Source organism: Aotus nancymaae, unplaced genomic scaffold (genome assembly GCF_030222135.1).
Source record: "Aotus nancymaae isolate 86718 unplaced genomic scaffold, 86718_ANA_hifiasm-v0.15.2.pri h1tg000058l, whole genome shotgun sequence".
Classification (NCBI taxonomy): domain Eukaryota; kingdom Metazoa; phylum Chordata; class Mammalia; order Primates; family Aotidae; genus Aotus; species Aotus nancymaae.
In genome coordinates this window covers 40068791-40094906 of record NW_026988472.1, presented here as the reverse complement: position 1 = coordinate 40094906, position 26116 = coordinate 40068791, and the positions used below count along the sequence as shown (strand labels likewise).

The window sequence follows — 26116 nt, the reverse complement described above, 5'->3', positions numbered from 1 at the left end:
ATCTTAATTCAAGGAGCTAGACTTTTTTTCTAATCATATTTTTATGAGAATATGCCCTGTGACATTTTTCTTATCTTGAATTTCTTAAGAGTTCTTTGAAATCAAGTATGATATTGATTCTGATAAAAGCTCCGTGGACATATAAAAAATTAATTATACAGTTGAGCCTTGAACAATGTTGGAGTTAGGGATACCAATTCCCCACACAGTTGAAAATCCACATATAATTTTGACTCCACCAAAACTTGATAACTAATAGCTTACTGTTGACTGGAAGCCTTAGCAATAACATAAACAATTGATTAACACATATTTTGTATGTTATATGCATTATATACTGTATTCTTACAATAAAGTAAGCTAGAGAAAGAAAATATTATTAAGAAAATCTTAGGCCAGGTGTGATGGCTCGTGCCTGTAATCCTAGCACCTTGGGAGGCCGAGGTGGGCAGATCACTTGAGGCCAGGAGATCGAGACCAACCTGGCCAATATGGCGAAACTTCATTTCTAGTAAAAATACAAAAATTAGCCAGGCATGTTGGCACAGACCTGTAATTCCAGCTACTACAAAGGCTGAGGCAGGAGAATCACTTGAGCCTGGGAGGCAGAGGTTGCAATAAGCCGAGATTGCATCACTGCACTCCAGTGTAAGCATCAGAGCGAGACTCTCTCAAAAAAAAAGAGAAAAAAATTAAAGAAAAGAAAATATATTTACTACTCTTTAAGTGGAAGTGGATTGTCACCAAGGTCTTCATCATCTCCATGTTGAGTAGGCTGAAGAACGGGAAGAGGAGGGGTTGGTCTTGCTGTCTAGGGGTGGCAGAGGCAGAAGAAGAGCCACGTATAAGTGGACCCATGCAGTTCAAACCTGTGTTAAGGGTCAGCTGGATTCTCTTATTTGTAATACACAAAGTTCTTCATATATCTATCAAATCAAGCTTATTGGTTGTATCTTTAATTTTTCCATATTTTTTCTATTATGTATACCTAAATATGTCTATTATATGTTGCTGTGCAACAAATTACTCCAATACTTAATGACTTAACACTATAAACATTTAGTATCTCACAGTTTCTGTGGGTCAGAAATTTGGGTCAAGCTTAGCTGGATGGATTCTTTCTCAGGGTCTCTCATGGCGTGGCAGTCAAACTATTGGCCAGGGCTCCAGTCGTCTGAAAGGTTGACTGGGGCTGGAAGACCCATTTCCAAGATGATTCACTCATGTGGCTATAGACACAGCATTTCAGTTCCTCACTGACTGTTGGCAAAACATCCACATGGGCTTCTCCACAGGGCTGCCTGATAATTCTTGTGACAGAGCAGCTGACTTTCCCCAAAGTGAGTGATTCAAGAAAGAAAGCATGCAGGAAGCTGCAGTGTCTTTTATGACCTAATCTCCAAGGTTGCACATCAACGCTTTTGCTTTTTTTTTTTTCTATTCATGAGAAGCAAGTCAGTAAGTCTTGCCTGCACTCAAGGGGAGGCAAATTAGGCTTTACCTTGTAAACAGAGTGCCAAAGAATTTATGGATATTGTTTTAAACCAGTAACTCAGTCTGAATAATGCACTGTGTATTTTTTAACAATTTCTTCTTGCATTTAGTAGTTAAATATATGCAGCAAAAATGTGTTCTTTTGTTTATTGACTACAAGTTCATGAGTTGTATTTTTTTCGTAAAGTACCTTTTATTATGACATAATGTTGCTTTGTGATCCTGTTTAGAGCTTTAATCTTAAACTCTACTTTGTCCATTATTAATATTTCCATTCTTGCTTTCTTTTTGTTGCATTTACCTTGTTTTCAACCTTCTCTTATCTACTTTTTAATGTATATTTCTCACGAACAATATATACCTAGGTTTTGTATTTTAACACAGCCTGGTAATCTTGATATTTTAATGAGAGAATTTAATCCATTCACATTTAGTATAACAACAGATATATTTGAAATTTTTTATTCTACTTTTCTATTTCACTTTTTTCACCCTTTAACTTTTCTTTTTGCTGTTTTGGTAAAGTTTTCTTTTTTATTGTTGTTTTATTTGGAATTTTTACTGTGCTTTTCCATTCACTAGTGGTTACCTTCCCAATTCTGACATTTCTAGTAAATAATGTATATGTGTGTATTTCTCATAGCTATAACTTTATTCGTCTACTGTGATCCTCTCTCTCTCTCTAAGATAACTGTTTTGACACTCCATGTCCCCCATTCAGTTATGATTTCTACAGCATTTTATTTTTCTCTTCTTAGCTCCCTTGTAAATCCTAGCTATTGCTCATGCCATATTTTTAGTTCTTGACCATTATTAAGTTTTCCTTCATAGCATGTCTCTTCTACTTCTGGAATCCTTGCTTAGCACTTTAATCCAAGTTTCATATTGTCATATTTATGTTTAATTATATATTTCACAATTCATTGTTCGTATCTGTATTTTTTCCTCTTGATCTTTCCCTGGCTTGAGGACTTCTAATTGTTAGTATGGTTATTTAGTTATTTTCTTGAGTGTTTTCCTCAGTGGGGCGTGTGGATGCTATCTTCTCTGAATGCAGGCTCCTCGAATACAGGAACTGTTTACGTCTGTGTTCCTAGCACCTAAAATTGTGCCTGGTACATAACAAGCAATCAATATATGTTTGCTGTTTTTGTGGTATTAAATACTACATATTTGCATGTCTGTCTTTCACCCTGAGCATTTATATTGTTGGTGATAGTTGATCTCTTACACATCTGCAAATATTTTTCTATCACGCTGAGAGCTTAATGTCTTGGCCGCTGTAGAAATCTTGGTTCAAAGTCCTTTTTTCTCTTTAATTTGTAGATTTTGTTCTACCATCTCCTACCTCCCACTACTATAGATGAGAAGTCTGATGCTAGGCTGATTCTTTTCCTTTTGTAACTTGTTCTTTCTCTCTGGCCTCTTCTAATCTTTTTACTATGTAGTAGGGATTTTACCCCCATCAATTGTGCGTAGAAATCATGAACTGTTTCAAACCTCAGATTGAAGTTTTTTTAACCATAGAAAATGTTCTCTCTTATTTTTGTAATTATTGCCTCTTTATCTGTTCCTTTTTCCTGATTTTGGAATGCTTATTATTGGCATATTAAGTCTCTTGGCTTTGAATGCTAGTCTCTTATTTATTCTTCCTGATTTTCATCATTTTGCTTTTACTCTGTGTGAGAGATTTTTCATCTGCTTGTTCTTTCAGGTCAATAATGTATTTTCCCAACCATTCTTTCTTTTAGTTAGCCTTAACCCATTGATTTTTTTTTTTTTTTTTTTTTTTTTTCAGACAGAGTCTCGCTGTGTTGCCTAGGCTGGAGTGCAGTGGTGTAATCCCAGCTCACTGCAACCTCTGCCTCCCAGGTTCAAGTGACTCTCCTGCGTCAGCCTCAGCCTCCCTAGTAGCTGGGATCACAGGTGTGTGTCACCATGCCTGGCTAATTTTTTGTATTTTCAGTAGAGATGGGGTTTTACCATGTTGGCCAGGCTGGTCTTGAACACCTGACCTTAAGTGTTCCACCCATCTCAGCCTCCCAAAGTGTTGGGATTACAGGCATGAGCCACTGCGCCCAGCCAACTCATTGATATTTAAAGTTTGAATACCATATTCTTAATACCAAGAATTAATAAGTTTTTGTGTTTCCTTGTATGCTCTTCTTATTATTTTAAAAATAAACTTGTGCTCTGTTTCCTCCAGCAGTCCTGTTTTATTAGGGACCATCTGCTTTAGTAGATCTGATTGGTCTGTCTCTCTGTGGTTGCTGGATCCTCTTAGGTACTAGCTTATTTCCATTTTCTATTTTCTGCTTAAGCTAGGTTAAGCCTTTCCATAGTTAGAGGCACAACAATTTGTACTCTGGCATTGGGTGTGAAGTCTCTGTGTTTCTAGGTACCCCTAAATGCAAGTGATCCTGTTCTTTTAGTTTCAGGGATGTGGAAGACATCTTCCTACACTTTTTCTGGTAGGATCCAACATTTTAACTCCCCCTGCCTACAAACCAAGACCACAAACACACATGCTCTGGAGGCAGAGCCACCCCTTAATCAAGTGTCCACAGTCCCCTCAGGCCTAGTTCTTCCATGTTTTCACCCCAGGGCTCCCTGCTCTTGCTCCTCTAGCCCCCTTCAGACCTGGACATCCCCACAGAGTCTCTAGCCTTCAACAGTCCTCAGGTTCCTCCAGCTCACTCACCCTAGACAGCTGAAAGCTGGGGGAAGGAAGAGTAGCAGAGATCAGAGATGCAAAACCCTTACCCCTTTCTTTATGGTTTTTTGTTTGTTTGTTTGTTTGTTTTAGACGGGATCTCACTATGTCATCCAGGCTGGAGTACAGTGGTGTGATCTCAGCTCCGCTGCAGCCTCAACCTCCCTGGGCTCAGGCGATCCTCCAACCTCAGGCTCCTGAGTAGCGGGGACTACAGGTGCACACCATAACACCTGGCTAATTTTTTGTACTTTTTGTAGAGAAGGGGTTTCACTATGTTTCCCAATCTGATCTTGACCTCCTGGGCTCAAGCAATCCGCCTACCTTGGCTTCCCAAAGTGTTAGGATTACAGATGTGAACCACCGTGCCCAACCTTCTTTAAGTTTTGATAAACAATAGCCTATATTTTTGCAACTGCTTTACACTAAACCCAGTGTGAATAAGGTTATGTGAATTAATGTGTAAGAAAATTTGTCACTTTCAGGGCCTTTCCAGGAGATGCCTGCCCTGAAAGAGTAAAACTGGCTCAAGCGAGAGAGCAGATTTTTCCTGGTGGAAGAACCTGACTCAACCTCTTTTCTCCAAATTAACAGGGATGTTATGTACACGGCCTTACTTTAAAAGTACATTCTTTCAATTGCTTGTTTTTCCCTTTCTCCTTCCACAGAATGGTCTCCCCTCAGGGAGCAACCCATATGTTTTTAATGGTGACTTTGTAGATCGAGGAAGGAATTCCATAGAGGTCCTAATGATCCTGTGTGTGAGTTTTCTTGTCTACCCCAATGACCTGCACTTGAACAGAGGGAACCATGAAGATTATATGATGAATCTGAGGTAACCTAGGCCTTTAGATTTCCTCTTTTAAAAGTTTCCCACTCTGGGAAATGCTGCCATATCTAGTTCCTAACAGAGATAAAAGTGAGTATATTGGAAGAGGGATGAGGGAAATTTCAAGGAGGACCTCCATTCTTCCCCCTTTCCCCACCCCCATTCTTCTGCTGAGTGTCAGTTGCTCTGAAACTCCCTTCTTATATTTTCTTCCAGTTTTGTCCTTTCTTTTCCCTTCTATTATGTTCTTTCTCTTGCTCCCATGTCCAACCTTCACAGGCTAAATTGTGTGTTGGGTAGGTGTGTTACGCTGGGTTTGGAGGTGTGGTAGGTTCTCCAAGCAGACTTGGATGGAATCGTTCTGTTGCTACTCTTGGCTTGCCTCAGATGTTGTCTCAGAAACTAGTTCCATCTTTTTGACGGATGTGTGTATTTTTTGATGACATGGTAATTGCTGCTGGCATTGTTGCTCATAAACATATTTATGAACACAGCATTTCAACTATCTAACCCACCGGAAATTTGAGGAATAAAGATGGGTTAGATGGTTTAAGGGTCTTTGCTGGAAGGCACAGTAGGTGACAAATGTTCCCTTTTCCCTTCTGTTTTTCTTCTTCTTTAAAAAAATCTGTTTTATGAAAAACAGAAATCAGTTTGCTCTAGGGCAGTGGAAGATATGGCATGTCTCATGCTTTTGGTCCTGGGCTTTTGGGTGCCTTAGTCAAAGCTCAGCAACTGATTAGTTTTGTCTTTGGGGCAGTTTTGGTATCTGGCTTGAGTACAGAATTTCAATTCTAATTCTCAAGATATGGAAGCAAATGCTAAAACTAGGAAGGAAAAAATCCCAGGACTAAATCAGAGGCCCATTATATATAATATAGCTCAATATGTTTATTTAGGCATGCTGTTTATCCTTATAGCCTATCATATTTATCTGGTGTCTATAATGGTTAACGAAGGAGACATGGCCCCTGCCCTCATAGAATTTACATCTAACAGGGAAGAAACATGTTGAGCAGGTTTTTCAAGTGTGATGAGTTTGTAAAGGGGGAATTCAACCTTGTCTGAGAGATGATGGAAGGTTTCGCTGTAGAAATATGGTGTTAGTCTGAGATCTGAAGAATGAAGTAGGCATTCAAGAAAGAGCCATAGAGGGGATGGGAAACAGTGTTCTGCAGTGAGGGGACAACTTATGCAGAGCTTAGGACAAGACTGTTTAGACGTGAAAGAAGTTCAGGAGGGCAGGGGCATAGACTGAGGGACAGGGTGGTGCCTGATAGGGCTGGAGACATAAGAAATGATTGGATGGTTCAAAGGAATTTGGATGGACTTCTAAGGACAACAGAATGTCATCGAAGAATGTCATAAAATTTGTGTTTTAAAATGCAGTAGGAGGAGAGAGTTGGAGAGGGGCAAGAGTGGATACATGCTGGTCAATTAGGAAGTAGTTGAAGGTTAAAGAGATAGATAATGGGTTCTCATTTAGACTAGGGTGGTGGTGATGGAGATGCAAAGAAATAGATTCAAGAGGAGTTTAGACAATGATTTAAGGCTCAATAACTTGATATGGGGGAGCTGAAAGAGGAGGGAATCAAGGATGACCTCCAGGTTCCCGGCTTGAGTTTGGGGATACAGCGGCATCATTCACTGATATTGGGAATGTGGAAAGAGGAGAGAGGTTGGGATGAGGGGGAATGATGAGTTCAGTTTGGAGGATGCTGATTTGAGGTACTACTGAGTAGGCAGTTGAATATACATATGTGTCCAGAGATCAGAAATGAAGTGTGGCCTGGAACGTCATCCTGTGGTATTGACACTAGATAATAACTGAAACCCCGGGCAGGGATGAGATTCCCAAAGGAGAAAGTGAGGGGAGAAGAGAGCCTAGGACAGAATCTGAAGGAACTGCAACATTTAAGGTGAGGTAGAGGAGAGATTGCAAAAGAGGCTCAGGAGAGCCAAGAGGAAAACCAAGAGAGCTTACTTACAGTTACAGAATCCAAGGAAAGAAAAGTTTTCTAGAAGGATGGTGGAGTCAGCTGTATTTAGTGTTTCAGAGAAAGGTGAGGACTGCAACGCATCTGTTGGATTGAACAATATGGACACCTTGGTGAGTACAGGATGGAATTCATCTCAGAAAACATGATGTGGGCCGGGCGTGGTAGCTCACACCTGTAATCCCAGCACTTTGGGAGGCCAAGGCAGGTGGATCACGAGGTCAAGAGATGGAGACCGTCCTGGCCGACATGGTGAAACCCTGTCTCTACTAAAAATACGTTAAAAAAAAAAAAAAAGAAGGAAAGAAAGAAAGAAAACATGACGTTACACTGTAGAAGCCTGACATAACATGATTTGCATGGAAAGCTGGAGTGAGTGTGTTGCATTGCATCTTCACAGTGTTGGATATTAAGGGCACGTACTGTTATCCTAAAGCAAAGAAAAGTAACAGAAACATTGTCATCATTGAATCTCCCTTGGCTACTGCTATTCAGGCATTAAGATTCCTGACACTTTCTATTAAAACCCTCAGTACCATAACCGGACCTATATCAGAGAGAGCATAACAAGCCAACTTATTACTTTCTAGGCCTTTCTCTTTTTCAGTCATTTCTTTTTTCCAATCATTTACTATATAGGATATCTGAGAAATTCTGTCTAATGAAAAGCCTTCTCCCACACAGCTTCCCCCAGCTCCCACAGCATGCTTCTCTGCGTACTTGTAGTGTTTACATAACCTGTGCCCACCACATATTTCTTAAGTCATCTTGTAATTGTTTCATAGAAATCTGTCTTCTTTCCCCAACTATACTATAAGCTCCTTGAGGGTAGGGATGATGTCATTGGTTGCTTTTATTCTTTCCAGTCATGCCTAGCAAAGACTCAGGTAAGTAATCCCTCCAACTAAAGTCTAGTTTCTTGAGTTCTTGGTGCTTGTGATACTGAGATGCCAAGGGCTCCCTTTTTTGCATGACTCATGGAAGTAGGAGTTATCAACAATCAATTAAATCATTGAAATCCCATTTTTTTTAGGTATGGCTTCACGAAAGAAATTTTGCATAAATATAAGGTAAGACATCCTTTTTTTTTTTTTAAGTATTCACTTTGCTGTTTCTATAGAGAAATTTAAAAAGAGCCAATAAAGACCAGATTGATGCTTTAGGAAAGGTGATAAGACAGCTAGTCAGAATGCATGCCAATAAAATACGAGCACAGCAGGAAGCCCTGGCCAGATTAGAGTCTTATATTTTCTTTCTGGATTAAATCACACTTTTTCATTGTGAGTTTTGTGTAAGTTTTAACATAGATAATATTTCATTGCTTTGAGGGTACCAAGGATTTGTTTTACTTAGCTGTGGTAAAACATGCAGACACAGAAATGACTGTCATGTAGGAAGAGATTTTTATTTACAGCTCTCTAGAAAAGGGAGGTACTACATACCACTCTGGGGGACAGCGTGGGGAAGCACCAGAGTTGGTCAGAAGGCAGAGGGAGGCTAGGCACAGTGGCTCATGCCTGTAATCCCAACACTTTGGGAGGCCAAGGCAGGTGGATTGCTTGAGGTCAGGAGTTCAAGACCAGCCTGACCAACATGGTGAAACCCTGTCTCTACTAAAAATAGAAAGATTAGCTGGGCGTGGTGGCGTGCGCCTGTAATTCCAGCTACTCGGGAGGCTGAGGCAGGAGAATCGCTTGAACTCGGGAGGTGGACGTTGCAGTGAGCCGAGATAGCGCCAGTGCACTCCAGCCTGGGTGACAGAACGACACTACATCTCAAAAAAAAAAAAAAAAAGACAGAGGGAGAGAGGGGAAAACACAGGCGACAGCCTTGGTTGTGGTTTTTGTGGGAGAGAAGGCACAGGGGAGCATCTGAGGGTAATCTGGTTTAGGACTGACCAGTTTGAATCATTTCAGGCTGCTCTGGGCCATAGAGGTTGTCTCTAGTTGTCTGGTACCTGGCCAGGATAAGGAGGGCAGGGGAAGAGTGGCCCTGAGTGTGAGCTCCATGAAGAAGGTAGCTGGGGTGTGGGCTCTGCGTTGGTTGGTTTGCATATGAAGGGCGAGTCATTGACTATCTAGGAATTAGCTAGTTCTGGGAGGGACAGTCTCTCCTCCAGAGTCAGCAAGGCCCCAAGATGTCATAGTACCAAAAATAAAAAATAAAGGGCCAGGTGCAGTGGCTCACGCCTGTAATCCCAGCACTTTGGGAAGCCGAGTCAGGAGGATCACCTGAGTTCAGGAGTTCAAGAGCAGCCTGGCCAACATGGTAAAATGTTGTCTCTACTGAAAATACAAAAATTAGCCAGGCGTGGTGGCGCATGCCTGTAGTCCCAGCTACTTGGGAGGTTGAGGCAGGAGAATCGCTTGAATCTGGGAGCAGAGGTTGCAGTGAGCCACGGTGGTGCCACTGCACTCCAGCCTGGGTGACAGAGTGAGACTCTGGCTCAAAAAACACACACACAAAAAAAACCCAGAATAAAAAGACATGATGAATACATGCTAAATGGTTAGTGACTCCTTGCTGACTTCCCCTGGGTGGCCTGAAAACTGTTACTTTTTATCCATATGTGGAAACTATTCAATAAACTGAACCTATCAGAAAAACAAAACTTACTCAAGCTCTTACTTACAGATACATGGAAAAAAAATCTTACAAACCTTGGAAGAATTCTATACCTGGCTCCCAATTGGTACAATCATTGACAATGAAATCCTGGTCGTACATGGTGGAATATCAGAGACCACAGACTTGAATTTACTCCACCGTGTAGAGAGGAACAAAGTAAGAAGTAATGTTGGCACGAATCTTCTCTCAGGGACTTAGAAGGGAATATCCCTCTTTTCATTTATTATTTTGAATTGATTTGTGTTTTAGTGGTTATAACTCTAAAAAGACTAGAGTATAAATTTTATTAGAGTATATAAAAGTGTAAATTTTAAGAAAAATCTATAACTGCATGATAAATAACTAAGTGGGTAACTTCTATATATGGAAAAAATTAATTCATGTACAGGGTGGAAAAATGAGGAAATGTTGGCGTTTTATGTGGTTTCTAAAAGTGAAAAATCCTAATTTTTAAAATTAAAATCTCAATTCATTCATTTATATTGTGGTAAAATACACATAACATAAAATTTGCCACTGTAACCATTTTTAAGTGTATAGTTCAGAGGTATTAAGTATATTCACATTGTTGTGCAACCATCACCATCACTACCATGAATTTACAGAATTTTCCGTCATCCCAAACTGAAACTCTGGACCCATTAAACACTAACTCCCCATTCTCTCCCTCTCACAGCCCCTGACAACCACCATTCTACCTTCTGTCTACGAATCTGACTACTCTAGGTACCTTAGATAAGTGGAGTCACTTATATAAGTGCAATTGATTTCTGAGCTAATATGATTTCCTGCCTAATACACATCAAATAACTTTGCATAATTTTTTGAAATAGTTTTTTTTTTTAAACAAAAATTTTTTTTGAGATAGAGTTTCACTCTTGTCACCCAGGCTGGAGTGCAATGGCGCGATCTTGGCTCACTGCAACCTCCACCTCCCGGGTTCAGGCGATTCTCCTGCCTCAGCCTCCCAAGTACCTGGGACTACAGGCGTGTGGCACCATGCCTGGCTAATTTTTTTGTATTTTTACTAGAGACGGGGTTTCACCATGTTGGCCAGTCTGGTTTCGAACTCCTAACCTCAGGTGATCCATCCGCCTCGGCCTCCCAAAGTGCTAGGATTATATGTGTGAGCCACCACTGTGCCCGGCCCCCACCTTTTTAATTAAAGCTTAATAAGTCTGACCTCCAGACCAGATGGGATCCTCTTTTATATACTGTCAAGCCCCTTGTACACATCCTTCATCACAGTTACCAAATTTAAAAAAGAAATTGTGGTACTGTTTGTTTACTATCATTCTCTGCTTTTCTAGTCCACTGATACAAAACCCCAGCACCTGGTATGTAGTTAAGTACTTAATATTCGTTGACTGTCTCCTGGTTTAAGATCAAAGTAGGGCAAACGTAAGACAAAACTGGATAGAAACTTTATTTTTTCTTATGAAATGGAGTCTCACTCTGTCTCCCAGGCTGGAATGCAATGGCATGATCTTGGCTCACTGCAGCCTCTGCCTCCCAGGTTCAAGCAATTCTCTGCCTTAGCCTCCCAAGTAGCTGGGATTACAGGTGCCTGCCAATGTGCCCGGCTAATTTTTTGTGCTTTTTAGTAGAGATGGGGTTTCACCGTTTTGGCCAAGCTGGTCTCAAACTACTGACCTCAAGTGATCCACCCACCTCGGCCTCCCAAAGTGCTGGGATTACAGGCATGAGCCACCATGCCCGGCCGGATAGAAACTATTTTACAGCCCTTTCCTGATTCTGTGGTGATTTTACATACCACCCTTCCCTACCTTACCAACTGATGACCATGCTGCCTGACTTACACCTGTTGTGCTGGTGTAATTATTAATGACACCTCCTTTTACTCTTAAAAAAAAAAAAAAAAAAGCAGCCAGCCATGGTAGCCCATGCCTGTAATTCCAGCACTTTGGGAGGTTAAGGTGGCCAGATAGTTTGAGGCCAGGAGTTCGAGACCAGCCTGGTCAACATAGCAAGACCCCGTCTCTACAAAAAAGAAAAAATTAGCCAGGTGTGGTGGTACACACCTGTGGTCCCAGCTACTTGGGAGGCTGAATCATGAGGATTGCTTGAACCCAGGAGTTTGAGATTGCAGTGAGCTATGATCATGCCACTGCACTCCAGCCTGCATGATAGAGAGAGACCTTGTCTCAAAAAAAAAAAAAAAACCCCAGTTGCAGTAAAAGTTAAGCCCACCCTAAGTTTAAGGTACCTTTCTCATGATATCAGTGAATAGTCAAGCCAATAAGACATTTTGATCAAGATACAATAGTCAGTATTAACATAGTGAGTGGATGAGATTCTAGCTAAGAGCATAAGGGAACATGATGTCTTTGTCAGTCAAATATTGGTGAACACGGGGCATTAATGCCACACTCCATCACCACCTGCCCTGTGACTATGGTGCTAATCAGTCATGGCAGCTCTTCCAATTGATCAGATTGAAAACGTTTGCTTTCCTGAGGTTAGCCTGAGCAGCCAGCTCTGTCGAGGGCTTTCTGGGATATTGAGAAGATGCCTCTGGGATGTCCCTCACTAGCTCTGTGGAGATCCCAAGTTGAGAGCCACGTTAACATAGTGAAGACTGTGAGGGTCTAACATTAGACAGACAGAACTAGGTTAACATCCTGCCTCTGCCACTTCCGAGTGACTGGGCAACATACTGAAATTTTCTAATTCTTGGTTTCTACACATATAAACTGAAGATAAAAATACCTACCACAGGCCAGGTGCAGTGGCTCATGCCTGTAATCCTAGCACTTTGGGAGGCCGAGGTGGGTGGATCACAAGGTCAGGAGTTCAAGACCAGCCTGGCCAATGTGGTGAAACCCCATATCTACTAAAAATACAAAAATTAGCTGGACGTGGTGGTGGGCGCCTGTAATCTAGCTACTTGGGAGGCAGAGGCAGAGAATTGCTTGAACCCGGAAGGTGGAGGTTGCAGCTGAGATCATGCCACTGCACTCCAGCCTGGGTGACAGAGCAAGACTCCATCTAAAAAAACAAAAAAAACCAAAAAAACCCTATCATCTTACTATATTGGATTGTTGGGAGGATTAACTGTAATTATCTATATGAAGAAAATGGTGGCCAGGTGTGGTGGGTCACACCTGTAACCCTAGCACTTTGGGAGGCTGAGGCAGGTGAATCATTTGAGGCTAGGAGTTCAAGACCAGCCTGGCCAACATGGTGAAACCCTGTCTCTACTAAACTACAAAAAAATAGCTGGGCATGGTGGCACATACCTGTAATTCTAGCTACTTGGGAGGCTGAGGCAGGAGGATCACGTGAACCTGGGAGGCAGAGGCTGCAGTGACCCAAGATCAAGCTACTGCACTCCAGCCTGGATGACAGAGTGAAATACTGCCTCAAAAAAAAAAAAGAAAGAAAGAAAGAAAGAAGAAGAAAATAGCATATAGTACTAAACATATAGCTCTCTTCTGCAGTTCTCTCTTCTTTTTTCCTGATACTTGGATCTGAGGTTTGTGTTTCAGTCACCAAGACAGACCCTGGGGAGGAGTTTGTGGGCCAGCAGTTTTCTCAGGATCCCTCAAGTTTCAACCACTTCAGGGATCACTGTTCTACCTGCTCATGAGACTGGTTTTAAAGATAGAAATTTGACTTGTATATTGTTTGTCTTCTGCCCTTCCTTGAGTGAGGTTGAACTGGTAACACATACTTGTTGTATTAAAAACTGTAGTGAAAATAACAGGTTCAGCTATTTGGAACTCTATCAGATGAAACATAAAAGTAGATTGTTACAGTCCAATTTTATAACCGCCACTTTCCCATCCCATAGGACCCTCCAGCCCTCTGTGGTACGAGGGTCCGTACTTCCTGGTTTACACTTGTGGTCGTTATGATATCATTATTAACAGGTTGGGGGAATTTGATGACAACCTCTAGTCTAGGTTTATTTAAGGCATTTTGTAAGGTGGGCAGGTTGAGGGGGGTCAATGCAGAGGAACTAAGGAAGGAAGGAAGGAAGATTTTGTAAGACTAAGATTCTGGTTTAGTGTTCTTCAAACTTGCTAGCAAGGCATGTTGGGAAAGATGGCTACTAGGACTCCCCGGGGGAAAATGGTGATATAGTGCCTTAGGGAGAGCTGGGACAAAGTATCCTGATCCCAAGTGGCCTTGAAAACTTCACAGCCACATATATTTAAGAGACCATGTGACCCTTGCTCAGTGAGCTCATCAGAAATGAGTTGTGTACAGCTGGGCACGGTGGCTCATGCTCGTAGTCCCAGCACATTGGGAGGCTGAAGTGAGAGGATCTCTTGAAATCAGGAGTTCGAGACCAGCCTGAGTAACATGGCAAGATCCCATCTCTACGAAGAAGAAGAAGAAGGAGAAGGAGAAGGAGAAGGAGAAGGAGAAGGAGAAGGAGAAGGAGAAGGAGAAGGAGAAGGAGAAGGAGAAGGAGAAGGAGAAGGAGAAGGAGAAGGAGAAGGAGAAGGAGAAGGAGAAGGAGAAGGAGAAGGAGAAGGAGAAGGAGAAGGAGAAGGAGAAGGAGAAGGAGAAGGAGAAGGAGAAGGAGAAGGAGAAGGAGAAGGAGAAGGAGAAGGAGAAGGAGAAGGAGAAGGAGAAGGAGAAGGAGAAGGAGAAGGAGAAGGAGAAGGAGAAGGAGAAGGAGAAGGAGAAGGAGAAGGAGAAGGAGAAGGAGAAGGAGAAAGAAGGAGAAGAAGTGAGTTGTGTGAACTCAAGTCTAGAGGGTCCTCCCAGAATATTCTGCTCTGCCTAAGACCTACGGACATTTGCTGGCAGGAAACAGGGCAGGTAGGCTGTGAAGTCGCTAGTAATAGCTGAGATTGAATTTCTACCTAGCTCCATGAGACAGGACCTCAGAATAAGATTCAGTTTTATTTTTTAAAAATAAAGGTAAGATTTCCTACATACCCTAGTTTGTAAAAGAAACTAAGTGGCTACCACAGAGAATTTGTCTATCACTGAACCATGGCCACCAGTATAACAGAAGTATTGTTTAACATTGTTTTGTTTAAAGAGATGGCGCTACAAAGAAACAAGTATAAAATGACAGTCTCTGCTTGTGTAAGGGAACAAGAGGCATTCTAGTAATTGATACCCTATCAGAAAGACATTTTGTTTTCCGAAGAAACACAGCCGTTTTATTGCCAGGATTAGAGAACATCGTCAATGGCTGGCAGAGTCAGGCTGAGAACCACGCTGCATTTAGGTTGAAGGGCTTCTGAAGTTTTCAACCTATGTCCCCTTTAAGAACTTTCTTGGACACAGATGTACCTTTTCTCATTTCTTCTGGAAAGTATAACAAAATGCACAGCAGCCACCCTTTTAAGAGGTGTTTCTGAACTCCTAAGACCCTATGACTAGATAAAGGCTCGACAGGAACCTAGTTGCCCCTACCTTAGCATCTTCCATTTTCTGTATGGATGCCACAGAATGTATCTAACACCTACATAGAAACTCCAATGAAACACAGAAACTCTTTCTTTATAGGGCAATGACTGTAGTTGGAAAATGTACCAAAAGACTGTAACAGACCCACTTTACTGACATCAGTGGATCAGTGAGATATAGGAGGTGGGCGAGATGCAAAAAGTGACTGTGCGTTTTTCATTGGGTTGTGGCACCACAATATAGACAGAATTCCAACTGGGACTGAAGTCTCTGTATGCGGCAGAATAAGCAGAGGGTTGGACTAATGTATGAATCTGTTTTATAGATGAAATCTGTGCTGATGCCACCAAGAGAAATATACAAAGACTATAACACCGATTCGAAGCACAGTAAAGTAGATGTGACTATCAGTGCACATGGGAGAATCAAAACAAAAGGATTTCTTTCTGAACATTTACCAAAGCATGAACGGGAACAGGTAGGTAATCCAGGTGTTCACTGGACTGGTAACAATGACACCAACATACATGTTGTCCCTTACAATATAAAGATAAAAAGTGACTTTACAAGCAGACCACATGATTTTCTCAGAATTCATCACTATGTATCTATATATAGATATAGATACTTTTCTTTGAGATGGAATCTTGCTCTGTCGCCCAGGCTGGAGTGCAGTAGCATGATCTTGACTCACTGCAACCTCTGTCTCCCGGGTTCAAGCAGTTCTCTCCTGCCTCAGTCTCCCGAGTAGCTGGAATTACAGGCCCGTACCACCATGCCTGGCTAATTTTTGTATTTTTAGTAGAGACAGGGTTTCACCATATTGGCCAGGTTGGTCTTGAACTCCTGACCTTGTGATCCTCCTACCTCAGCCTCCCAAAGTGCTGGGATTAGAGGCATGAGCCACTGTGCCTGGCCATCACTATATTTTTAACAGCTTTATTGAGATATAATTCACATACCATGTAACTCACCCATTTAAATTGTATAATTCAATGGTTTTTAGTATATTCACAGTGTTGTACAACTAGCATCACAATCTATTTTTGAACGTTTTCATCATCTGAAAAAGTGACTACATACCTATTAGCATTATTCCCCATTCCCTTCTGTAGCCACCCAGTGCCACCTAACAGCCGTAGGCAACCATGAATCTACTGTTTTTATAGATTTGCCTATTCTGAACATGTTGTAGAAATGAACACGTGATCTTTTGTGTCTGGCTTCTTTCACTCAGCACGTTATGGAGGCTCATCCATGTTGTAGCATGTCAGTACTGAATGTCTATTTGTTGCTGAATAATGTTTTATTATATGGATATACGCATTGTATTTATTCATTCATAAGTTGATGGGTTGTTTCCACTTTTTGGCTATTACGAATAATGCTTCTATGAACCATCACATACAAGTTTTTCTGTGCATGTATGTTTTTATTTCTCTTAAGTGTATACCTAGGAGTAGAAGTACTGAGTCATAAGGTATCTCTAAGTAAAGTTTAACATTTTGAGAAAGTCCCAAACTGTTTTCCCAAGTGGTTGCACCATTTTACATTTCCACTAGCAATGTATGAAGGTTCCAATTTCTCTACATCCTCTCTACCACTTGTTATTGTCTATCATTTTGATTATAGCCATCCAAGAGGGCATGAGATGGAATCTCATTGTGATTTTGATTTGCATTTCCCTAATGACTAATGATGTCAAGCATCTTTTCATATGTTTATTTGATATTTGCAGATTTTCTTTGGAGAAGTGACTATTCAGATCCTTTGCCCATCTTTAAAATGGAGTTATTTATCTTTTTATTATTGCATTGTAAGAGATTTTTAAAATATATTCTAAATACAAATCCTTTATCCGGTATATTATTTGCAAATGCCTTCTCTCATTCTGTGGGTTGTCTTTTACCGTTTCTTGATGGTGTCCTTTGCAATACAGCAGTTTTTAATTTTGATGACACCCAGTCAAAATGATATCTTTTTCTCTTTGGTTGCTCGTGTTTTTGGTGTTGTATCTAAACCATTGCCTAACCCAAAGTCACAAAGATCTGTTACTTTGTTTTCTTCTAAGAGTTGTATACGTTTAGCTCTTAAATTTAGGTATCTGATCCATTTTGAGTTAATTTTTATGTGTGGTGGGAGGTGAGATTCCGAATTTATTCTGTTTTATGTAGATATTTAGTTATCCCAGTACCATTTCTTTCTTTTTTTTTTTTTTTTTTTTTTGAGACAGAATCTGGCTCTGTCACCCAGGCTAGAGTGCAGTGGTGTGATCTCAGCTAACTGCAACCCGTGCCTCCTGAGTAGTAGCTTGGATTAGAGGAGTGCATTACCACACCCAGCTAATTTTTGTATTTTTAGTGGAGACAAGGTTTCACCATGTTGGCCAGGCTGGTCTCAAACTCCTGACCTCAGGTGATCCACCTGCCTCGGCCTCCCAAAGTGCTGGGATTACAGGCATGAGCCACCGCCCCCAGCCACCAGCACCATTTCTTAAAAAGACTATACTTTCCTAAATTTTCTTGACACCCTTATCAAACAATCAGTTGACCATAATAAAAGAGTTTATTTCTAGACTCTTAATTATATTTCACAATCTCTATGTTTATCCTTATGTCAATACTGTACAATTTTGATTACTGTAGCTTTGTGGGAAGTTTTAAAATTGGGAAGTGCGAGTTCTCCAACTTTGTTCTTTTTCCAGATTGTTTTGGCTATTCTGGGTCCCTTGAATTTCCATATGAATTTTAGGATTAGTTTGTCAATATCTACCAAAAAGCAGCTGAATTATTGGTAGGGTTGCCTGGAATCTGTAGGTCAATTTGAGCACTATGGCTGTCTTGGGATGTCTGTTTATTTAGATTTTTAATTTCAACAGTGTTTTGTACTTTTCAGTATACACATCTTGCTCTTGTTTTGTTAAATTTGTTACATTTTGATGCTATTGTAAATAGAATTGTTAATTATATTTGGGATTGTTCATTGCTAGTGTATAGAAATATAACTAACTTTTATATACTGACATTGTGTTGTGAACTTTGATAAACTTGTTAGTTCTAATAGTTTTTAGTGGATTTCATGTTATCTGTGAATAATTTTCCTTCTTCCTTTCCAATCTGCCTTTTCTTTTCCTTTTTGCATAATTGCCTTATCTAGAACCTCCAGTACACTGTTGAATAAAAATGATGAGAGTAGATATCTTTGTCTTGTTCATGATACTGGAGAAAGCATTCAGTCTTTCGTCAAGTATATTAGCTGTGTATTTGTTTGTAGTGGCCTTTTGTTACATTGAAGAAGTTTCCTTCTGTGCTTAGTTTATTGAGTGTTTTTATTGTGAAAGTATTAGATTTTGTCAAATGCTTTTTCTGAATACATTAAAATGATCATGTGTTCTTTCCCTTTATTCTATTAATATAGTATATTACATTTATTGATTTCAGTTGTTAAACCAACCTTACATTCCTGGGATAAATCCCACTTGTTCATAATGTATAATCCACTTTATTTGTTTACACTTTATTTTATTTTTTATTTTTTCCCTTACATTCCTGGGATAAACCCCACTTGGTCATGATGTATAATACACTTTATTTGTTGCCTAGGCTGGAGTACAGTGGCATGATCTCAGCTCACTGCAACCTCTGCCTTCCGGGTTCAAGCGATTCTCCTGTCTCAGCCTCCCGAGTAGCTGGGATTACAGGTGCCTGCCACTACGCCCAGCTAATTTTTTGTATTTTTAGTATAGACTGGGTTTCACCATGTTGGCCGGGCTGGTATAAAACTCCTGACCTCAGGTGATCTGACCACCTTGGCCTCCCAAAGTGCTGGGATTGCAGGCATGAGCCACCATGCCTGGCCTTATAATCCACTTTACATGTTACTGGCTTCCATTTGCTAGTATTTTTTGAAGATTTTTGCATCTATATGCATAAGAGCCATTGGTCTATGGTTTCTTGTGATAGCTTTGTCTGATTTTGATATAAGTTTAGCCTCATAAGAGGAATTGGGAAGTATTGTCTCCTCTTCTACGTTTTAGAAGAGGACTCTGTCAAGGATTGATTTTAGTTCTTCAAATGTTTGATAGAATCCATCAATGAAGCCATGTGGGCCTGGGCTTTTCTTTGTAGGAAGTTTTAAAATTACTCATTTCAGTCTTTTTCCTTGCTATAGTTGTATTCAAGTGTTTCGTTTCCTTTTGAGTAGTTTGTGTCTTGGTAGTTGTGTGTCTTTCTTGGATTTTGTTCATTTCATCTAATTTATCTAATTTTCTGGCCTAAAGTTGTTTGTAGTACTCCTTTATATTTTTTTTTCTCCTGAAAGTTTGGTAGTAATACTCCCTCTTTCATTCCTGATATTAATAATTTGAGTCTCCTCTTTTTTTCTTGGTCAGTCTTACTAAGGTTCGTCAATTTTCTTGGTCTTTTTGAAGAACCAACTTTTAGTTTTATTGATTTTTCTGTATTGTTGTCTATTCTCTATTTCATTTATGTCTGCTCTAATTGCTAACAGTGGAGGGTGTCCAAGTTCTTGGTGTCTTGAACAATGAATTAGACAAAAATGTACAAACAAAGCAAGAGAGGAATGAAGGGTTTTATTGAAAATGAAAGTACACTCCACAGTGTGGGAGCAGGCCCGAGCATAGGGGCTCAAAGGCCCTGTTACAGAATTTTTGGGAGTTTCAGTACACCCTAGAGGATTTCATTGGTTACTTGGGGTATACCCTATGTAAATGAAGAGTTTGAAGTAAAGTTACAAAGTCATTTTCAGCTTAAGCCCTATGGAGAGGATATTTCCTGTTATAGCTGAAGTGTGAATTGGCCTTATGTTCCCTGCCTCCAGACCCTATTTTCCTGCTTCTTCTTTTATTTTAATGGAGATGTGATTCCCATAAATCTTTATGGGAGCCAGAAGGACTGATGGTCTTTTTCTGTAACTGCTTCATGCTGGCTTGGGGCATAGTCCCTACCTATTGGGGATCACAGAACTCTCACCCTGCTCTATCTAGTGGAGACAGAGTAGCTTCTTGATGGCCAGAGTAGCTTCTTCACCTGGAACTGGCTGGAGCCTTTGTTGCATGATTATCTGAAGCTTGATGGTCTCTAGGCGAGAGGAAATGAATTTGGTTAAAAGATTTAATGGGAACTTCAGGGGGTTGATACCTATGCTGTCAGCAATGTTTGTCATAGAGATTTGCAGGGAAAAAAAACAAATCTGGTCTGTTCTAGAATCTGTGTTTCCTTAAAGTCTTAGCACAAATGACTCCATTTTGGTTTGGTTTGGTTTGTTGGGGCTTAGTGCATGAGCTCAGTCCAAAACAATGGCCTCCCAGAATTTTGTTAAAAAAAAATTCTCCTTTTTTGGTCAGGTGCTTATTTAGTCGAGAGTATGACCAAAACTTAGGGCCTCAGTGCCACTCTCGGCTCTCATCATTTTGGGTTTCCGGTCTTAGCATGTCATTGATAGATTATGGTGTCCTCATGGTTGCACATTTCTTTCAGCTCCTGTTATTCCAGTTGAAGAGAGACCATATGACATTCTAGAGATGGTTGCATGCAAGCATTTAAAACCTTTGAGAGAATATAGTGTACCAGGGAGACTATTATTATGACTATTGGGAGGATAATAGCAAGAGTTTGGAGTATGCCTCTTACCCAAGGTCCCCATAAACCAAACCTCCTAAAACCAAATAGATCAAAGAATGAGCTAGATAGTTTACTCACTTGAGTAAGCAGTTTCTTTGTCAATCCCCTACCACTGAATTTCTGTAATCTTCATTTGATGTATTTCCCCATGGGCCACAAGTGCTAGCGGCTGCACAGATACTTTTCTGTTTAGCCAATTTTATCATAATGTTCACAAGAGAATTTAGAGTTTATTGTGTAACTGTAGGCTTTACAGTAGAATTTGCTATAGAACCTATCATGAGGGATACATTTCTAATCATTGTTTCTTTTACTTTAAACCATGGGAAAAGGACCTAACAAATGATGCCCTTTTAGAAGAGTGAAGGCCTTCTGGCAGTGTTTTCTTTAACCTATGATGTGAGTTAAGAGGAAGGGACTAGTGTTTTCTTTTTGACTGATTATGAGGCAACGCATGTAGCATTAAAGTAAGTTACCTACATTGGGCCTTTATCTTTATTTATCAAAATATAAGGGTATCCATGTATAAGGCTGGCTGCAAACTCCTTCACAAATAAAAATACACCCCATTAGTACACATAACAGACCCCTTTTCCACTTCTATTGTTCATAGAGGCATAAGTAAGAAAAAATAATTCTAAGATGAGAGTTTCATGATAGTAGACATTTTAAACTGTAAATTTGGGAAAAGCTATTCACATCAAAGATGCCATTTTCTTCTTGGGAGAAATTTCCCTGGTTAGTTTTACCCCATGGGTTCCAATGGGTGCACAGTTCTAAAAGTGTGGAGGGACCCTTTTCAGTTGCGAGACCATGAACCCAAAGCCCAAGGTCTTGAAGTTTTGTTTTAGTGTGGATGGCAAGGACGGTCTTTCTTTGATGTTTCCAGAAGATCCAAACCATGACAAGCTTTTTTACCTCATGAAAATACACCGTAGCATAATAATATACTGTTACAACATCAGCCCTCTTGCATGGGAAAGCTTTTAAACAACCAGAAGACATGCATTGAAAATAACAATTTAATCAAATCCCTTTATTAAATGTTTAAATACCCCATCAGTTGACCAAATGTACCTGAAGCTTTGTTTTCCCAGGAGTATGGGATCAAGCATTGGTTATAAACTATTTTAAACAATTTGTAAGTCATTACACCAATGTATTCAATTTCGATTATTTTATTTTTGTCATGATGATTTCCATGGAATGCAGAATTTTTTTTTTTGAGATGGAGTTTTGCTTTTGTTGTCCAGGTGGGAGTGCAATGGCGTGATCTCAGCTTACTGCAACATCCGCCTCCCAGGTTCAAGCAATTCTCCTGCCTCAGCCTCCCGAGTAGTTGAGATTACAGGGATGTGCCACCATGCCAGGCTAATTTTTTGTGTTTTTAGTAGAGATGGGGTTTCACCATGTTGGCCAGGCTCGTCTTGAACTCCTGACCTCAGTGATCCACCTGCCTTGGCCTCCCAAAGTCCTGGGATTATACAAACTTTAAGAACTCAGGAAGAAAAAAAAAAAAAAAAGAACTCAGGAAGGACAAGGTGGCCATCGTGGTTCTCCATGAGTCCGTGCTTAATTAACATTAGACTTATATCTTCTTGGATACCAGTTGTTTTTCCAAATTAGGTGCATAGCACTGACAAGAAAATTTTGTTATTTTTGTGGTTTACAATAACTTAGCATAATAACCATAATTATAATTGATAGCATATAGACATTAGAATTTTATAAATTCCATACAATTTAGGAATATATAATATTACTCACAAAAATATAACCTAAAGAAGGTTGAACACATTTTGGCAATCCCACGTGCCTGAAGATGTCAAATAATCCTGCTTACCTCCTTTTTGGATGTTTTCAGGAGCCCTCTGATTCATTCAAAAAGCCAGTCATTAGGAAAGACAATTTTGAAACTGAAGTTTGATTTTGGAATTCCAGATTACCATAAATTACTTATTTCGCCAAAATGATGACTGATAAATTTTAAAGAAGTAAAAACCTAGGCCGGGTGTGGTGGCTCACGCCTGTAATCCCAGCACTTTGGGAGGCTGAGACGGGTGGATCACCTGAGGTCAGAAGTTCAAGACCAGCCTGGCCAACATGGTGAAACCCCCATCTCTTAAAAAAAAAAAGTAAAAACGTTTTATAACCTTTTACAAAAAAAAACACCTCACATTCTACTATTGTCACACATCTTGCACATACCCAGCACTTTGGGAGGCCGAGATGAATGGATCACCTGAAGTCAGGAGTCTGAGACCAGCCTGGCCAACATGGTGACACCTCATCTCTAAAAAAAAAAAAAAACTGTTTCTAGTAGTCTTAATTGCATGTTACAATGGGGACTCTTAGCAATTTTAACTTTAAAGTAAAACCTGGTGAATTGTGTTCTGATAAGGTTTGACTGTTTCCAGCATAGCTAGGGGCGTGGCCAACTCCACACATCCCCAGGACTTACCTAGCTGGAAAGCAGGCAAGTTAAACAATTTCAAAAGTCAAAGAAGCAGTTTATAACCTTAAAGTATTTAGCAAACTTAATATTTGAACATAATTTAAACCACATGTTTACATTCGGAAGACAATTGTATTTTACCAATAATCTTTAAAACCATCTTTATTTCCCAAAGATTACTCAAGTTACATGAACTAAATAAAATGCATTACGTTTTTCACTTTTCTGACTAAATATTGGACTTAAGCTCTTATTATTATTAAGCCAATTAATTTTAAACTTTACAGAGGAGATATACAGTGACTTTTACTTTATATTTAACCAGTTTGTGCAGAGAGAAAGAGGCGAGAGACTGGTAAAAAGTTTTTACCCTTGGCCAGGCATGGTGGCTCATGCCTGTAATCCCAGCAATTTGGGAGGCCAAGGCGGGTGGATTACTTGAGGTCAGGAGTTCGAGACTAGCCTGGTCAACATGGTGAAACCCCGTCTCTACTAAAAATGCAAAAATTAGCCAGGCGTGGTTATGGGTGCCTGTAATCCCAGCTACACGGGAGGCTGAAGCATGAGAATCTCTTGAACCTGGGAGGCAGAGGTTGCAGTGAGCTGAGATCTATTTTTACCCCTCTATTGGCATGCCAGGTTTCTGGGTTCTCTCTCCCTGAGCGGTCCTGGCGACCCTGCTTGACTATATGCAAACAAACACATTGCCGTGAACTACGAATATTCACATACACTTTACAAATTTTGGAGAGATTAGGCAGAGAGAGAAATATGACTTAAATTCTATTTGTGAGAGTATACTTAACACATTTAAAGTATCAGGAAGCCTAAAATCCAAAAAGTTAGTTTAAGGATAAAAAGCTGGTGTTGGCCCAGCGTGATGGCTCACGCCTGTAATCCCAGCACTTCGGGAGGCCAAGGTGGGCAGATCACCTGAGGTCGGGAGTTTGAGACCAGCCTGACCAACATGGAGAAACCTCGTTTCTACTGAAAATACAAAATTAGCCGGGTGTGATGGCGCATGCCTGTAATCCCAACTACTCAGAAGGCTGAGGCAGGAGAATCACTTGAACCTGGGAGGTGGAGGTTGGGGTGAGCCAAGATCAAGCCATTGCACTCCAGCCTTGGCAACAAGAGTGAAATTTCATCTCAAAAAAAAAAAAAAAAAAAAAGCTGGTGTGCTCCATTAATTCCTGCAGGCCCAAGAAAGATAGCTTAGGAATTCCAGGTAAATGAAATGAATGATGACTTGCTGGAAGTGAACACAGAACAAAATAAAAGCCTTCCACTAGGAACTAAAAAACAGCATGGTTTTATATATGTATCCACACACAAGCAAAGCCACAAGAGAATAAACAGCAAACAAAAACAAGCAAGAAACCAACCTGAAATTTTCCTACTCAATTAATCCTGGAGGTTATAGTGTTACCTAGGGCCTCCTAAAACCCACATAATGAATATTGCATCCCTGATGCAAAATTAAGTATCCTTAAGTTCACTAATATTATTATACATTCTGTACAATTAAGAAACTCACTTCAGGCCCATGACCAATAAGCACTCCAGCACCATCCACAAAAAACAGTAAACAGTGTGAAGCAGTGCAGGCATGTATGTGAAATGTAGCTCCACACTAAATCCAGCTTCATGCTTAACTCTATTAAAAAAAAAAGAATTGCCAAACTGCTGGTACATTTTTACATTACTTCTTATTTTACTTTAGTCAAGACCAAAAGCTTTAACTATGGGCTAGGCATGGTGGCTCATGCCTGTAATCTCAGCACTTTAGGAGGCTGAGGAGGTCGGATCACGTGGTCAAGAGAGCGAGACCATCCTGGCCAACATGATGAAACCCCATCTCTACTAAAAATACAAAAATTAGCCGGGCCTGGTGGTGCATGCTTGTAGTCCCAGCTACTTGGGAGACTGAGGCAGGGGAATCACGTGAACCTGGGAGGCGGAGGTTGCAGTGAGTCGAGATTGCATCACTGCACTCCAGCCCGGGCAACAGAGCAAGACTCGTCTCAAAATAAAAAGAAAAAAATAAGAGCTTTAACTATGAAAATGTTAATTACCCAAATGCCTCCAATTCTCTATCAGGTTTTAAAGGATATTTTATTATTTAAACTTTTCCACATCTTTCTCCCCTACTTAATGATTCCTTACTACATTGTTTCCTAAATAACCTTTTTAAATCTGTAATTTGAACTTTTAGATAACTTCTGCATTAGACAAAATTATTCCTTTTTTTCACTAATAACCCTTTCTGGCACATTTTGTATACAGAATCACATGTTAACTAGAATTTTATCCTTGGTAATCTAAAACTCTAGTGAAACCTTAAAAGGCAAGAAAGCCTGAACTATTAGATATGGGCATTTATAGATAAGAACAATTCCACATTTTAGAAACATATTTCTCCATATTACAAACCTTTCTTAATTGGAAATGACCCAGAAATTAAATGAGTGTCAAAAATAACTTTAAGATTTTAATTTACACAAAACATTTACCTAAAACATTTATCTCATTCACTGTAAGCATGATTTTTACTTTTTTTTTTTTTTTTTTTTTTGAGACGGAGTTTTACTCTTGTTGCCCAGGCTGGAGTGCAATGGCGCAATCTCAGCTCACTGCAACCTCCGCCTCCTGGGTTCAAGCGATTCTCCTGCCTCAGTCTCCCAAGTAGCTGGGATTACAGGCATGTGCCACCACGCCTGGCTAATTTTGTATTTTTAGTAGAGGTGGGGTTTCTCCATTGTTGGTCAGGCTGGTCTCGAGCTCCCAATCTCAGGTGATCCGCCCACCTTGGCTTCCCAAAGTGCTGGGATTACAGGCGTGAGCCACCCTCACCTGGCCAACTTTTACTTTTAACAAGGGAGACTGGAGACATCAATCAACATATGTAAAATGAACATTGGTTTGGCTTAGATCACAGGTGGGAGACAAACTGTTGCCTTATTT

At 40.3% G+C, this 26116-nt stretch overlaps 1 protein-coding gene across 1 annotated transcript in view; it reads left to right on the top strand.

The window, feature by feature from the left end:
* Nucleotides 1–26116, top strand: part of PPEF1 (protein phosphatase with EF-hand domain 1) — a 122771-nt gene that overhangs the window by 58109 nt on the left and 38546 nt on the right. The window contains exons 7-10 of the mRNA XM_012434210.2: nt 4876–5042; nt 8067–8103; nt 9668–9817; nt 15381–15533. Of these exons, the coding sequence (XP_012289633.1) occupies nt 4876–5042; nt 8067–8103; nt 9668–9817; nt 15381–15533 (507 nt within the window). The remainder of the gene's footprint in view (nt 1–4875; nt 5043–8066; nt 8104–9667; nt 9818–15380; nt 15534–26116) is intronic.